The sequence below is a fragment of the Sinohyriopsis cumingii genome, chromosome 1 (assembly GCF_028554795.1).
Source record: "Sinohyriopsis cumingii isolate HCF-2022 chromosome 1, ASM2855479v2, whole genome shotgun sequence".
Taxonomy (NCBI): domain Eukaryota; kingdom Metazoa; phylum Mollusca; class Bivalvia; order Unionida; family Unionidae; genus Sinohyriopsis; species Sinohyriopsis cumingii.
Genome location: NC_142961.1, coordinates 63300239 through 63318692, shown reverse-complemented (window position 1 = coordinate 63318692; position 18454 = coordinate 63300239). Strand labels below are relative to the sequence as shown.

Genomic DNA, 18454 nt, shown 5'->3' with positions numbered 1-18454 from the left:
GACATGACGCTTATGGTATTAAAAAAAAATGGCATAGGGGTAAAACCTTTGCATACGAAAATCTGTATGATGAACTCCATGTCAATCCACCTTACCCTCGCCATCGCGATGTGGTCAGACAGTGCAGAAATTAAATTATGAATATACACAAACACGATATTTGCAGTATCTCCTAGGCGATACACACACACACACACATTTTAGTAGCTAAGATTGCCAAGTTTGTTCGTGTTGTTTTTAGCATAAGCTTCCATTTACACCATCTTTGTCCATTTAATTGAAACTAAGAAGACAAAAAAAAAAAAGAAAGAAAAGAAAAGAAAAGAAAGAAAAAAGAATGTGCGACAAAAGTTCAACTTATTATGAGACTTGGATCAAAATGGCTTACCCCAGAAAATCTTCGTCATTTGATGAAATCACCAACATGTTTATATGCAAACAACAAAGACTCGAGAAAATAGAGTCACCTTGAGATACACACTGAACATGTCCATATAATGATAAGGTGTTTTCTGTGTCCTTCATGTCTGTTTAGTGTACGATATTCCTGCAAAGTTCTTATTTAAACATTGATGCAGCTGGTGAACCCAATCCAAGTTCATCACACCTTTTTGCTTGCCTAGAGTAACACAGTTTCTTTTGTTAAAATATAATTCCTGTACTGGCCACCAGCGTGAAGCAATGACAGGAAAGTTAGCAGATCTTTTCCGCTGTTCTTATATTTTAATCCTACTCAACGTTGGACCAAATGATGCCAGTGACACTAAATCAATACAATAAATTGTGCTTTCAAAGATGACAGAAACAGGGAATGGCTTAGTAATCAATAAAGGTACCATTTTCAAGGTCTGTCTAATGTGTACGATATCGAACCAATTTAACGCCTTATAAATTCAAATTGCCTCTTTTCGTATTCGAGCCGATGGTAAATGGTTTGTCGCCTTCGACATACGCCATGCAGCTTAATCTGTTCAATCAATCTCGGTCTAAAGCATAATCGCACATGTATCTTTACCCATTTTTATTGTCTAGTAGTTTTCTACTTGAAATTCAACTCCATTGATTTTGTTTCTGTTTTCTTTTTTTAAGGGCAGAGCAATTCATTTGCGCCACTGATATTGTAGGTCACTACTTATTTACATTCCACGATTGTACTGTGGTTTGCACAGCTTTACTTTTTTTCTGATTGGAATGGTCGTGTGCATAGGTTCATGAAACCTCAAGATTTACTTCGTCCTTGAGCAGTACTAAATGTGTTTTAACACTGCTGTATTGCAAGCAATGTAACGGGAATTGGCTAAATGGTACTAATAACTTGTTATCGCCTCTTACATACCAAGAATATTTAATAATACAAACATTGAACATGGCTGGCATAGGTACCTAATTAATTTCATAAATAATTATTAAAATGGCTTTATTGGGAGAAAATAATGAGATGGAGCAACAAAAAAGGCATAAATAGAAGATTCTAGATAAGGTGCCATCGATGCAGAAACAGATTTAAGCAATTTTGGAATTAAACCGTTTCGTAGTTTTAATAAAAGTGTTTGTACTGACAAACCTATAATTTGATTTCAGGCTTTGGTTAGTTTGGGATTTCCTCTTAATTATCTACGTAGTGACTGTGAAACTGGTTTGAGCATTTTATGACTAATGGCATCGGGACCACTCGCCTTAATGACATCAAACATTTGTACAGCATCCAAAACTCTGAGTAATCCTAATAAATGATAGTTCATTACAAGTTCTAAGGACGATTTCTGTAAGAGTCCATTTTTTTTTTATCATCGAACATCAATACTGACACAAATACAGCTTTGTTAACATCTTCACATACAACTAATCGGATTTACGAGGATCTGGAGACTGTATTAGCGGTATTTGGTTCGTAGATTTCGATTCTGTCAGGAAATATCTAGCAATTCACCAAGAATTTCTGGGACTGTATATAGTAGAGAAGTTAAACTTGCGCTTATGTTAAAATTAATAATTCAGACTCCTTCTCCGTTGAATGAACTTTATTTCATATTTATTTAGTCATTCAAATATGTCGAGTTACTGGCACGGATGAATAGCCTTTTTTCGTGTTCTATCCCGTTTCTACTGAGTGTCCTGATATCGGAATCATACCATATTTTTGTGTCGTCTGGTCTTAGCATAACCTTTTTGTTTTGAATACAATCTTTGATTAATGTTAAGAATGTAACGTTGAAACTATTAAAACAAGCATTAATATCACTGGTCAACAGTGAAATCATTACTGACTTGAAAAGGCCCTAATCTGTAGTATTTTGGTGTGCCGAACACGAATATAACCGTGAAAAATTTGTATTGGCTCTCGTTTTGAAGATATTCATATACCTCATTTTCTATGTTTCACTGTGTAAATTTCTCCAGTAGGACTGCAGCAACATCCGGAATAATGATGTAACATTGCATAATACCATCATGCTCACATCATCCACAGTTGATTGCATCATTTTCTGATGCAATGCAATACTAATGCCATGCGGCTGCTGAAGTAAGTTGACGTCAGCAGTGTACTATACATGTGTAGGCCTATTATACTAATGCCAGGCGGCTGCTGAAGCTGACGTAAGCAGTGTACTATATAAAGCCCAATCAGATAGGTTCAGCATTTAAAATATTTTAGACGTTGTGCGAGACAGTTCAAGCTACTGTTACATAAAACTTATTATTTTATCCATTTACGTACAATAAAGAACAGTAATGCCTCGAAAGTGTGTTAATACCGCGGACAATTTTTGCTATATTTGTGGGGAAGTGACATTTGCCAACCAGAAGAAAAGTATCAATTCTCAAGTGAAGAAGGCATATCATCTTTACTTCGGATGCAAGGTTGGTGACCAAGACAAGCCTTGGGCTCCGCATATATGCTGTGCTACATGTACAACACAGCTTTCACAGTGGTTGAATTGCAAAAGGTCATCAATGCCGTTTGCAGTCCCAATGGTGTGGAGAGAGCCAAGCAACCACCTAAATGACTGTTACTTCTGCTTGGTTCCTCCTCTTTCCGGCGGGATAACGAAGCGAAAGAAGTCGAGAATAGTCTACCCAAACATTCCGTCTGCATTGAGACCAGTTCCACATGGTGAGGGACTTCCTATTCCAGAACCTCCAGCAGAATATTCTCTTGATTCATCTGACGAAGACAAAGGTGAGTCGACCTGTTCTTCTCCTGGTCCATCAGCATGCAGTGATCCAGATTTTCACTGTGGTGCATCATCAACCCCACACAGAATAACACAGGAAGAACTAAATGACCTGATTCGTGATTTGGACTTATCAAAGAACAAGGCAGAATTGCTAGGATCAAGACTCCAACAATGGAATCTTCTAGAAGAAGATGTCACAATTACTGCATATCGAAAGCGCCACCAGCAATTGGAGCCTTTCTTCAGAAAGGAAAGTAATCTGATATTCTGTTCCGATATTGAGGGCCTCATGAATGCTTTAAAAATCACTCATGACCCACAAGAATGGAGACTATTTGTGGACTCTTCGAAACTGAGTCTCAAGGCTGTGCTTTTGCACAATGGAAACATTCTTCCATCTATTCCAGTAGCGTATGCTGTCCACATGAAAGAGACATACGATAACTTAAGGCAGCTACTGAATTCCATTGAGTATAACAAGTACAGCTGGCACCTCTGTGGTGATTTGAAGGTAGTTGCCCTTTTAATGGGACTGCAGCAAGGATATACAAAATACATGTGTTTCTTATGCGAGTGGGATAGCCGAGCAAGGGAAATGCACTACATGAGGAAGGAATGGACTCACAGGCAGAATGTAGCCATTGGAGAGAAGAATATCCAACACCCAGCTCTGGTTGAGGCTCAGAAAATCTTGCTACCACCCCTTCACATCAAACTAGGTTTGATGAAGAACTTCGTGAAAGCCATTGACCGGACTTTGCCAGCATTCCGATACCTGCATGAAAAATTACCTCGACTCAGCGAAGCAAAGATTAAAGAGGGAGTTTTTGTGGGTCCTCAGATTCGAGAGCTTTTCAAATATGACCGGTTCAACAACTTGCTGGAAGGTGACGCGAAACAAGCATGGAATGCTTTTCGCCTAGTTTCTACAAACTTCCTCGGAAATGTTAGGGCAGAAAACTATAAGGAACTAGTAGAAGACATGTTGATGAAGTATAAGAAACTTGGCTGCAATATGTCTCTAAAGATTCACTTCCTTCATTCCCATTTGGATTTCTTTCCTAGCAACTGTGGTATTGTTAGTGATGAACACGGCGAACGTTTTCATCAAGATATCGCAACAATGGAACAAAGATACCAGGGAAAATGGTCCACTACAATGCTGGCTGACTACTGCTGGACACTCCTCAGAGATGCTCCCGAACAGCTGTACAAGAGACAGGCGAAGAAATCTAAGATGTAGTCAATGACTTGATTTTTTATAGGTAGGCTATTACAGTTGACCTTTTACTATTGGAATGCATTTCGTTATGTAAACATTAATTTCTTGCAGATTACAAAAAAACTAGAGCCAATTTTGCAATTTGACTGTCATATTCGTGTTCAGCACATAAAAATTGATAAGAATTGACTAATTTTATTTCAGTAACATGACTTTTGTAAAAATTTGTTGTCCAGTGTATTCGACCAATGACCAAATAATTGATCCCACTTAAAGCTATTGATCTGACCATTGGGCTCATTAAAGCCTACATTCCTATCATTCCTTGCTTTGGTGTGGGGTGTGTGTGATTAGGATTTTAACGTAGCTTTAACAATTTTTCAGTCATATCACTACGATGTCTGCAATGTGGCAGTTTATAGTGATGTCTAGCACTGGGGCGCAGAGATGTAGCATGATGTCCCACCCAGTCACATTATCCTGACACCAGGCCGACTAGTCCTAATACTAACCTCTTAATGATGAGCGCCAAGCGAGGCAGCTGTTAGTACCATTTTGTAAGTCTTTGGTACGACTCGGCTGGGGATCGAACCCACGACCTCTCACATCAGAGGCGGACGCTCTAACCACTAGGCCACCAGAGCGGTGGGGTGAGGGGAGCTTGAAGCATCGATTTAGTTTCACTGTAAAATGGATAGACAAATAGTGTTCTATGATCATTAATATTACGGGCGACAGCATTTGTACCCTCTGCCATGAGTTGGATATTATTGACAACAAGTATTGGGTCCAACAAAGTTGAAGAATTGTCTGTCACTCTTTAGCTGTTTGGGAGACAACACTGGATAAATTATATGTACTTGTGGTCTGGAAGATACCCTTATTTTTTGTTGGAGCAAGAACGTTTTCAATACAATTTCCCAATAATACAACCATCGATGTGGAACTCGTACCTACATAAACTGCCCTATCAGATAGTGACCAAAAACTAATACCTGATTGATTATTTGGGGATCTTTATAGAGGGCTGACGAGCAACCGAATTCTTTTTTAAAACTATTTCTACCCAAAGACTCCCGTTGTTTCGTCGTTGTAAATCTTAGCGTCTAATTTGGTGCATCATATCCGATATGTATATAATTACTCCACCGCCCATATTTGTTATGTAATTGCAAATTGGAGGATGAAAACCGTCTGACTGTAGACAATTTTTAAAACCGTATTGCCCACATTACTTTTAGTTTAAAATATTCGTCCACAACTTCAGTAAACAACATTTTTCTCAGGCTTTCTTAATATTAAGATGAAGCAGATTCTTTCCTTTAAAGTTTCAGGGTCCTATGTGTTTGTTTTATATTATTCCAATTTGCGTCAAGAGACACAATAATATAAATGTAATCACAATGTTGGTTTTTGGATTTAAAGACTGCAATCATACAAGATATGGAAAGATACAGGGACATTTAACAGTTACCTAAAACATATCCAATAGTTCATATCACGTTACGGTTTGCCAGTCGTACCTAATTGTTGAACACGTGTAGCAGTAAAACACACCTACGGGTGGTAGGCCTTGTATAATATCAATGAATATTTCTGATTTAACCAGTGTCAGAAATGAATATCAGTTCCAGCAACCATCATTCTGGTTTTGTGGTTGTTTTTCCGACAATGCCTGATAAAAAGAGGCTGGTATAAATGATGGGGGAAGAACCCTGGAAAATCCCGGAAAGAACCACCGACCCACGAGAAGCTACCGGCAAGCTTTCTCACATACCCATATTGACCGAGCCCAAGACTCGAACCCACACACACAGAGGTGAGATGACAGTGATCCATAGCGGTGAGCTCTTTAGATCACTTGTCCTCTTGCGGTCCCACGGAATTTTCGTTCCAAACAGAAACAAAAGGCACCGCTTAACACCCTAAAACAGCTTGCCCGAAACCCCCGTCCTCAACTAGGTATGGTTGTGCCACAAATTATAGGTTTCAAGGCCGGATCAGGAAACCCCGGACCCACCATACCCCCGGCTAAAAGAAACCACACATACACACACACACACACGCGTACAGGCACTTGTCACTTGATATTGGACCATCGTTTTATTCTTGCGCATGTGATATTGAGTATTATGCACACTTCAAGTAAATAGACTCGCCGACTTTTGCTTTGGTGTCCTTTCAAGGAAAGTTCTTTTGATATTTTGGAAACCCCCTCCAAAACACGTGACGTGATCCGGCCGTGAAGTTTGTCAGTGTTATCACTGATAGTGAGCATAAAGGAAATTCGCTCGTAAAATCTAGATCTATACAATTTGCACGATCAAGACCCAATGTTAGAAGATTAATTTATATGCAATGTTTTAAGTAAGGGGACGTCCATTAATTATGTCAACAATTTTTAGGCAATTTTTTACCCCCCCCCCCTTGTCAACAACTGTCAAACTTTCAGTGACCCCCTAATAAAATTGTACCCCACCCCACCCACAAACTAACAATATTTTATACGGCTGGCTTGTGAAGGCTACATAATTTATTTTATGTATTATGCTAAAGATGGCTGTATAATAGTCAAGCTCTCAAGTTTCCTAGGCTCAGTTATCCATCCTTGGAGGGATAGCTCATGGACTTCAATATATATAGCATCTATACATATAACATAGATGCTATTTAATAGAAGTCCATGGATATACTATTTAGATGTCTATGGCTCAGTACAGTCTTTGAATTTAGTAACAGCTTCCCTTAAAATCTGTCTACAGTCTACAATCTACACTGAATAAAAATAAAATATGATGATGCAAGACTATGACTTCCTTGGCAAGAGCTCAACCGGTTTAGGATTAAACTGGTGGGCTGTTGACGGGCGAGCGAGTGTGTGCCATACCAACGCACCTATTTTTGATTTATTAAATTTATTGTAAAAAAATAACATTGTTGATGTCAATTTATCTTGAACTCCCCCTCCCCCATGTCAACAATTGTCAAACTTCTTCAAACCCCCTCCCCCTACTTTGTTGACATAATTAATGGACGACCCCTAAATAAAGGGCACACGTATCGATAATTTTTTATATATAGATCCATGTACATGTATGTAGATTCGCATCACACAAACGCACGCGCATACAAACATACCCACCGATGAAACTAACAGGTTGGAGTTTTAACGCGCTTCAAGCATATATCGAATGTATTCTTCGAATAACCGCAACTATCACCCAGCTCTCATGCACTATCGCCCAAATTTGTATGGTCATGCACTCATACCCCAAAAAGGGCCTAAAAAGGTGTAAGGTACGGACTTTAAGTCCCTCTCAGGCAAAATTATCAGACTGAAAGAAAGAACGGTGAAGGAAAATGGCATGTAATATAATTTTTATAATATAATTTTTAATATAGTCTCATTGTAGCTGATATAACGAGTTCTCTTCAATAAATTATATACATGTGCATCCTGTAGTTCACCTATTTATTGTGACTGTTTTCATACTGTTGCCTCCAAGGCTATGTCCAACGTTATCTTAAATCAGTATCAATGGTATTGTCTGCTTACTTTATATTGTGTATATTGTTGAGAAAAAGTTAGCGGTGGAGGAAACGACATAAATCTAAGATCAAACAACAGAAGGATAATAAGGATAACGAGGCTGAGAGGAAGGGTGCAGAATAAATGTCAACTTTGAAGGCGAACGGGGTCGAGAGAAAGAAAGCAGGATAAATGTTTACTTTGAACATAATGTTGGCTGGTTTGGTTTTTGGTGGGTTTGACAATTTTTCAGCACACGATAACTATACATCGGCGCCAGTACATTTGGCGGAGGAAGAACCCAGAAAAACCCCAATGAAGAACCACCGACCGACAGGAAACTACTGACAAGCTTTCTGATATACTTACGTTAGCCGAGCAGACTCAGACCCACGCGGACAGAGGTGAGATAGCAGTGAACTGTAAATGTGAGCGCATTGTGACATCTAGGTCACCCGAACATGACGTTGAACAATATCTTTGCTCTATGGTCTATGATGCATGTCTCTTAGGCATACTGCAATTGTTTTCTTTTTTTTTTTAATGAGGCATTTTATTTTCTCACATTTATTTCAGATCTCTAATGTACGTATAAAGTCCAATATAACACCGAAGAAGCTAGACAAAGTTCAAGGTTGTGAAATATTAGGACCAGCCTGTTCCTTCAAGACGTACACGATCGAGTGCAAACAGTGATTTATAGTATTTTAAGAAATTGTTACTTACTCTGGTCTATTTATATGGAATAGGTTGCAGCATGACATTAAACAAGCACCTAATGGAATAGGTTGCAGCATGACATTAAACAAGCACCTAATGGAATAAGTTGCAGCATGACATTAAACAAGCACCTAATGGAATAGGTTGCAGCATGACATTAAACAAGCACCTAATGGAATAGGTTGCAGCACCTAATGGAATAGGTTGCAGCATGACATTAAGCAAGCACCTAATGGAATAGGTTGCAGCATGACATTAAACAAGCACCTAATGGAATAGGTTGCAGCATGACATTAAACAAGCTCCTAATTTTTCGCTTTTAAGAGACTATACCTCTGTAGATATTTTAATGAACCATACTGATTCTATAAAGGTACAACATTTGTAGATGGTAGCTGTGAAACATCTTTACGATAACCTTGTATAATTTGTGTTTGTTATATTTCTTTATGGTATGTATTAGATGTTAACTTTGTAAACTTTTCCTAGCTCCACATACATTTAATGTACGTATTTTAATTAAAAGGGCCATAATGCAAACAAGCAATAAGGTGATTTTGCCGTATTGGATAAATAAAGGATATTATTATTATTATTATTATTATTATTTAAAATTTTTTACTTTTATCTGCACGTTTCACTTATGACGAGAGACCTGCGATCTTGATAACGGAGTGAGAATCTGGGTTATTTTGTTTTTATAATATAATACATCGTGCATGCTTTGTTACAGATCTTTTTTAAAATATATCATGAACTTTATAATAAATCTTGTATATAATTTTAATTACGATATCTTATTACGCTTCCAAGATATATTAAACCATTTATTGTTAATGTTATAGAGTATATGAAATGTCTTCTAGAATTTTTAAATATCTCACGTAACCCTTTTTATACGATATCTTATTATATAGTATTAACTGTATCAGATACATCAAGAACTTGAGAAGATATATTACAAGCCATACAGTCTGACTTGCCCAAGGTCTGAGGTCAAGTCTAGATCACAAGATCAGCACAGGACAAAATGCTAACACGTTTCCATAGGATAATTGCACATGTCAGATCATCACCAAACTTTGTAGTTTCCCTCTGGAGGACAAAAGACACGTATATATACTTGTGTAGGTCAAGAAACGAATTATAAGGTCATTAGACTTGTTAATGGTCGAGCATCCATTATATATACCCATTTGGCAGGCATACATACGTATATAATGCCGGCTTTTCCAGCAGATCAAGACGTAAAGCATACATCTAGGAATATTTTCCCTCAGTTCAATAAACACACGCACAATGACATTTCTTTTCAAAGTTAATGCCCATCTAGATCAATAACTGCTAAGAGCCTTACAGAGAAATTACATGAAACTGCGAATCCAAGGTACACAAAGAGACTTCAGACGGAAAATGTAAGCCAGTGTTGTTCCCATAATTTCTCAAATTACTAATTCTAGCATAATTAACATAGGGGTTTTTGTTTGGATTCAACGCATCTGTTTTAAAGATAATTGCGAGTGGCATGAATGATTAATGTACCTTTGTTAAGGCAGTCATCAACGTCAAATAACAAGCCATGGGTTGACTTCCTTTTCACACACGAGTACACATTTAGCCGTTTTATTGCATTTGCATAAATAATAATATTTTTGTAGGGGTCATAGCACTGAGTTGGCATTAATATATTTCATTTTTAATATGGATTCCATTTAAATAATGAACCATTTTCTTGAATAATTCATTATATTACGCGTAGACAACAAATTCTACGAATATATTTAGAAAAGAATGATATTATTCTTATGTCTACATAGTTGTCAATTATCTAATCTCAGACGTTAACCTTTCTGTTTACATGGGTTTCCTTAATTTGTCCAATAATAATGCCCCAGTTTTTAGGTTTATAACAATGTCTTAATCTGATATCATAGCTATTGCTTTCTTCGCAGGATGTTGGAATATAAATGGATTTTTAAACAATATAAAAATGGTAGGTTTTGTTTTCATTGACCCACTCACCAAATCGAGTACTGAAGTTAAAAAAGATAATATTAGGTTACATTTTTTAATTTTATTTTGTATTACAAGTTGTATATTTTTCTGGTCATATTAAATTTCATATCTTACGGTGCATTGTCGGTTACATTTTTATTGCCTATTGTGAGTTTCACATTATATTGTGCATTGTGAGTTTCATTTTATACTGCGTATTGTGGGTTTCACAGTATACTGTGTATTGTGAATTTCATATCCATAAATATCTGGTGTGCAAGTATAAAAGTTGATATTCATCTGACGACCTATCATATTGAAGCAAGGCTGAGGAAAATAGAATGACAGACAAATAAATAATGTCGGACTGACTTGGTAGATAATAAAGAAACAAACGGGATAGAAGCTGATTTAAACCAAGCCAATCCTTTTCTCTGTCAATAAAAACGTCAGAGAGACACGGAGTTTTCTTACTGAAAGAATCGTATTAAAAGCTTTAGCCACCAACACATCTGCCAACAATCCCTCACGCGATTATATATATATATATATATATATATATATATATATATATATATCCACACACACACACACACACACACTCACATACATACATACATACACACATACATACATACATACATACATACATACATACATACATACATACATACATACATACATGCATACAATTACACTTATTCCATTCCTAGAAGATGTTTGTATCTGTCGATTCAAATAATTGCATAGGCAAACAATGCATTGTTGAATTACAGCATGCAATCGGTATGGAATAACGCCATCATCAAGAAGATACCATTCTGACATTCCGTCATGTAAAATGTACTTGTGCAATATTCAGTATAATGAAACCATCCCTTTGAATAAACGCGATGAAACATCACTACATTGATATTAATGTGCAAATTTACTCCAATTTTAATACGTTCATGTTATTTCAGGTAAAACTAAGTTGTTTTATCCTCTATACTAAATTCTTTTAATATAATTTATGAGATAAAAAGTAAATAAAATACAGTTTTCATAGTATAAACCACTCACCTATGCGTCGCTCTTTCGTGCTAGTGAACTGTGCGCCGTCAGGTAATCTGCCCCCCAGTATATAGCATTAATTTGCCGCTACCTGTACATCAGTATGATAATTAATATCTCTCAGTGTCTAATGTCGGCAAAACGTCGACACTTCGCATGATTTGGATGATTAAAATTTGTGTCCAATTTACATTATAAGGGCAACAAACATTTAATCAGTTATTGTAATGTTAAACAGCATGTCCGAATTAAAGCTACATCCATTGCAAAATTCCACGCAATTTCATTAGCCTACCTCCTCGAATCCACCGCCTTTCCAACCATGGCCCACTCAGAGGTTTCGGAGGAGGTAGTTGCCGAGGGACACACGGACTCGATGATCCCCGACGATTTTAGAAAAACATGGAGACAGAAAAATTCACGTCTTCCTATCGTTGAATGTGGCTACAGCAGATGTTTAGGCGGCAGAAAAATATAACCCACCACCACCACCAGTAAAAACACCACTTTAACTTGTATTAATGGAAGCAATGTTCATTTTTACTGGACTACTGTCCATGATCCAAGTGGATTTATACAGCCAATGTAAATTATGTGATAACCTTTGCGACACGACATGGTGTGGAGTTGGAAGAAAGTATGCCACCCAGTCCCAAAAAATAATCCTGGGGCCCCATCTCAGTAATAAAAGAAAGTTATTTCTTGGGATTTTTAGCTCCCAATGGGTCTGTTACACCCTCCCCCTGCACTCATGGAGTTGCTTAGGCAGTTGATACACACTACTCACCACGTCACGTTTCTACTGATAGTATTCAGTTTCCTTTGCTTGTTCCATTGTACTTCTCTCTCTCTCTCTCTCTCTCTCTCTCTCTCTGTCTCTCTCTCTCACACACACACACACACACACCTGTACATCCACATGCATACTGAAGTACCTCTATTGTATGAAGGGTTTTGTTTGTTGTGTTTTGTTTGTTTTTCGGAAAGATGTTACTTCTAAGGAGACTTTCTCATAATATGACAGATTTCAAGTAAATATACATCCATACTAGCGTGTGTGCATAATTTAAAACATGCATGGATATGTGAATAGGTCATGTCATGCAATAAAACTTCGCCTTTCGAGTCCAACATTTTAGTTATGATTTGGTTTGGTGTGTGATTTAGATTGTTAACAGACCGGTAGCTTTATCAGTTTTAGTTATGCTACCATGTCTGTCGTGTCGCAGTGTATAGTGATGTCTAGCACTGGGGCAGCATGCCGCAGACATGTAGCATCATGTTCCACCCAGTCACGTTATCCCAACATCAGGCCAACCAACCCTAAAACTAAACGTTTGATGCTGAGCGCTAAGCGAGGCAGCTGCAAGTGTCATGGTTTATAAATCTTTTTGGATGACTCGGGAGGGGTTCAAACCCGCGACTTCCTGCAGCTGAGGCGGGAGGCAGAATCATTTTGGCCACGAGAGCGGTGGTATGGATGTGCAAGAGGTATCACATTTTCTTTAATGCAAAGATATATAAACAACTTATTCTTCACTCTAAAAAAAAAAAAAAACACACACACACACACACTTTGTCACGAAAAGAAGATGGTATGCCCGTTAGGCGCGTGAGAGTGAAGCTTCACGATGACGTTAAAAGTAACATTCTCGGCTTTTGATCGACCTAAAGATGAAAGAGAAGATGCAAATGGCGGCCAGCTTTTTCCTCAAGCAATTTTGATCATTCCCGGCATGATGTGATAAGTTATAGAATGATGTCTGCCTTACAAGTCAAGCAGTTATCCGGCAAAGATATAACTCCTTGACGAGACGTACATGTAGAGCAAGTGCAATGGTTCACTTCACTGCAGCTTTTGAAGGGCACTGTATGAGGCGCCATAACGGACAAAAGCTGGTCCAGTGAAAAAGCTGCAGTTGCAATTTCGATGTCGTTTGTCGAGAAATCCAGTATCACGTGTTGGATCAACTTGCATGTGCTTAATGTTCCATTTTCTAGATCGAAATTTTAGATTTTAGATGTTGAATTATATAGTGACGGTTCAAAGTTCTATTTCCTATATCGACGTTTTATAGTGTATGTTTTGCATTACTCAGCGGTGGTTGAAATTTCAATTGCATATGTTGACAATTCCTAATTCAAACGTTATATGCAACTGTTTGCGATGAAAGTTCCAATACATATGGCGAGTATCTTGATTTCATCTGTTGAATTTCACAGCACCGAGAAGCAGCCCCCTTGTTTAAAAATAACGCGGTTCCTTCACGAGAGCTACCTCTAGCGAAGAAATTCATAGTAATTCTCGACCTGTGAATGGTAACTTTCAAACTGTAAAGGCATGAAATGTAATGGCGCCTCATAATTGAATACACGAATGATGTATCTTAATACTCTATATTATTTGTCATTGTCAAAGTGGACATTGTATAATGTTACTTGTAACACTAACAGATCATTTCACCATATAAAGACAACAATTCTGACAAGCACAATAAAATATCCAATCACCGCTGTGTACTTCAACAGATACAATCTGAAAACTCAACATACGAAATGGAACTTTCAGCACAATCAATACGATTCAACATATTAAATTGAAACTCTCGACATATGACATTAAAATTTCAAAACCGCCATGTCATTCAGAAGATACAATCTAAAAGCTCAATATTGGATATCGAATTTTCAACCAGGCACTGTAACTCAACAGATGAAATCTAAATATTCAACATATGAATTGGAACTTTCAACAAACTCTTTGAACCAATATGTAAATTAGGAATTCTCGACGTATGACATTGAAATTTCAACCACCGGCGTGTAATTCAAAGGACACAATCTAAAAACCTCGATATAGAAAATATAACTTTGAACCACTACTGTTTAATTCAACAGATAAAATCTAAAAGCTCGACCTAGAAAATGGAACTTTAAGGACAAGCATTTTTGATACAACACGTGAAATTGAAATTCTGGACATACGACTTTAAAATTTCAACGGCAACGTTCTGATTGGACCAGCTTTTGTCCGCTACGGCGCTTTATAGGCACTGGGGAGTTTTCGGAACATCCATATAAATACAGTTTTAGAACAAACAGTAAACGGAACTGACATCCAAGTTTAACACAGACGGTAAAAGAACGATGTATCACCGAAGACAAGGATCGCCAACAATGCATTTGGTAGTCTCCAGCAGTCATTAAAAGTGGATTGCTGAAAATTTAAATTCTGGCTTAAATTGACCTTTGGGGTCACAAACAAACAGGAACACTCCAGGTGATTAATTATACAATGAAATTTCATGACATTCGCATGTCAGTGATATCGAACAAGAAACATATTTATTCATTTTCCATCGACTATTTCCTTTAACATTTTGACTCCTAAATATCAGCTACCTTTTCTGTTTTCTTTAGAGTACCATGACTACTTACAGCTACATCTGTAATTTATCACTTGCCAACAAAAAAATCCCTTAATTTTTTAGTTACAACTATCCTATCTTATGACGTTGGCACTCTATATGAACCTTATCACACACTGGTGAATACTGTGACGTATAAAATGGAACTCTATGTCAGTTACTTTTGTTATGAAGGTGTACAACTCCTAGAAATCAAATCGACCACAAAGCTTTACGATTCTGAAGTACACGGTTATGTGAAATTAATGTAAATATCGGCCACACTAGATGTAGACCATAGCGACCGTTTTGTGGTCCGAATGTCGTACTCTCAGATGCATCCGATCACCTTGCCGTGAACAATTAACTTTAACACGAATAATAACCAAAGTCTGCGAAAATTGATAGAGGAGACAGTGACACTACCTTTACCGGCGACGGATAAATTTTCCTTTAATACAAAAATTAGCAAAAATCAAATAATTTTTAATATAGGTCAAAGTGACCTATTTTTGTTGTAAATATGTGCCCGCAGATGCATCCCTTCGCCAAGTTATGTGATTATTGGTAGGATGGTATATAAATATGATGCATAATAAAACCCTTTTTAGTTTATGGTTAAAACTTCGGTAAAGAGTGGATTTGTGTAATTCCAAAGTATTCTGAAAATATCTTATTATACCATTTCTGCTCTTCATAAAACATCATTCCTTAAGGCAGTAATGTGTTTGAAATGTACCAAATTATAGGAAATAAAGAGACCTACAAAGAAAATATATTAACATTACATTTAAACCTGCTGGATTTAAATTAAAGAAAAATTATATACGTTTTATTCTTTCAATTCATTTGTAAATAAAACTAGAAGGAACAAAATTATGAAAGCGAAAATACACGGTCGTTTGCTCCAAAACTATTGCAATGTAGAGAAAATTAGCATAGACTCGCATGTCTTTCGATTCCTGGACTTGTTTAGTTTTGATCATTATTATGAAACCATGTGGTTTCTGAAACAGGCAGCTGATGAAAATGGCTGCCTTCTCGTGCACAGCAATTACTGCCTTATCGTGTCCTTAAACATAAATAAATTTTCACAGTGGAATCAATACGGTTTTATAAAAGTGCACTAATGGAATTGTGAAATAGCAAAAACGTATTTTTTTTATAAAGTTTGTGTGTGTGTGTGTGTGTGTGTGTGTGTGTTTTAAGTTCCGAAAGTGAAAAAGTCATGCAGAGTTCGCAATTTTCTCTGAGATAATACTCTACAAGCAAGATTTCAGTTTAAATTAAATCCCCACAATTCAGTGTAAAAAGGGAAGATGGCGTGCTCTTTAAACATTCCTTATAATATTCTCGTTGTGTTTTCCATAACAAAGTTTACCATTGGGGATCATCTGGGAAATACCCTTTCGTTAAATTGTAAACTCGGAGCAAAAATGAGAAACACCGGAGCGGACCCATAACTACTATGCTCACATTCGTGAGAGTTTAATGATAGATGTCATCAGAAGCTGTTCTGAACTGCGTTGAGGAATAAAGAAAACAATCCCATAGCATCGCACGAATCATTTTCATTTCCTATAATACATCCCTCAGCTTGCGATATGCTATCATGTAAAATATTATGAAAACATTTTGTTCCCAAAGACGCTAAACAATCCCCTCTGAGTCTGTTTATATAAAAATTACAAATCTTCTCTTTGAAATGGTGTAAATTTACATATGCTTATGAACTCGTTCATTTATACAAGTTACGTACGCTGTAAATGCCGGTGTGTAGTCAGTTTAAATACAGTTCGTTAACTGCTACTTTACCGAGTTTCTGTCAGTTATGACAAGTTTATGTAAATTTTTCCCGTACCGAGTCATGTACTGTGTTAATCGAAGTTCCTACATAAAGTTTTGCTGTCAATCGCAATAGTCCTGGGAGACGGTGCACAATGAGAAAATTAACGTAATCATGGCAGTGAAAAGTTGGTAACTATGACTTTCTTGTGCATGTGAGCAATATTTTTATTTTTTACTGCATTTTTGCCGTGAACGAATTAAAGATTAAGAAACAAAGAATTATTCCTGAATTAGTTTTGCATATGTGCCTTTATTTCAAGACGAGTAACTTCAGCCAACTTTCAAAGTACAATGTCTATTTCAATCAATAGATTAAGGACTAGCAACTCTAAAAAACAATTATAAAAAGTAAGCCTATTTCACTAATTTATACCAACGTTCTTATAAAGATAAGTCTATTTCAATAAATAGTCTGTACATATCACTTTCTACCATTTATCTTTAAACAGATATTCACAGTTCACAGGTATGCTTTAACTGTTGATTTTGAATTGCCTCCCTTTTCGCACGAATATGGTCAAAAAACGAGCATTTGGCTGCTTCTTTTTTTTTTTTTTTTTTTTGTTGTATTGTTTAAACATTCAAGTCGTGGTCTTAAAAATAGTTCCTACCCCTACTATGCAACTCTATTTTAAAATGAAAGTCACCTTTTTGGCACAAGATAGCCGCTTTAGAACTATGATAAATACTCTATGGATTCGCGGTAGTGCGAAGTGAAATACACGTAAATGCAAATAGTACGATAACATACCGATGTACCTCAATTTTCTTCATTTCATTTGGTAACTTTGCATAACAATATTTAGTGTGTGAATTATTTATTTATTCATCCAGCTATGGGAGGAACACGTGCGACATTCAAAATGTGTATTATATTTATCGGCTTGTACAGTATTCTCATCTTGAACTTCTGGATTGTTGTCACATGGTATAAAATTAAATATTCAGATCAAGAGAAAGTGATCTGTGTTAACTGTACAGACCTTGGTAACAAGGAAAATAGACAAAAAAACAAAAATAACATACCTTTCTTGTCTTTTGGCAACATGTCCTTTTTCCGCTACACGCTGACAGCACGCACGCTTCGACTGCACTGGTTACGATGAAGGGTATACACAGCGCACGTGCATGTCGTGATGTAAATGGTTTCAATTCTCAGTAGTTGAAAAAGAAAAATATAGGGAAGGAACGGACTTCTCGTGAATTCATTAAAATTCTTTTTTATTTTGCATGTTTGGTTCTTAGTTTGTTTGCTCATTATCCAAAACGAAGAACCTAACATGTCAGAAAGGTGATCTTCTTGCCCTGCGTACTTCATACTTCGTAACATTGAAGTATTATCCCTAGTAAACAGTGAAATATATTGGTTTCATGGTATCGATTCAATGGCTACGTCTAGTACTAATGACCTGACCAAAGACTATCAAAATAACGGTAGTTTAACGTGTGCAGAATGTATATGAGTACTGAAAATTGAGCCCTTCATACTATTGTATACTTC

At 36.8% G+C, this 18454-nt stretch overlaps 1 protein-coding gene across 3 annotated transcripts in view; it reads right to left on the bottom strand.

Moving 5' to 3' along the window:
* LOC149806992 (phospholipid phosphatase-related protein type 5-like) overlaps window positions 1-18050 on the bottom strand; it is a 58852-nt gene extending 40802 nt beyond the window's left edge. The window contains exon 1 of one of the 3 annotated variants that reach the window (XM_089960451.1): window positions 17980-18050. In XM_089960451.1, coding sequence (XP_089816577.1) covers window positions 17980-18001 — 22 coding nt within the window. In that variant the 5' untranslated portion in view covers window positions 18002-18050. Of the gene's footprint in view, window positions 1-11707; window positions 11860-17979 lie in introns of those variants that run through there. The other 2 variants (XM_089960460.1, XM_089960467.1) reach the window with 2 other exon arrangements.
* Window positions 18051-18454: the final 404 nt, after the last annotated feature.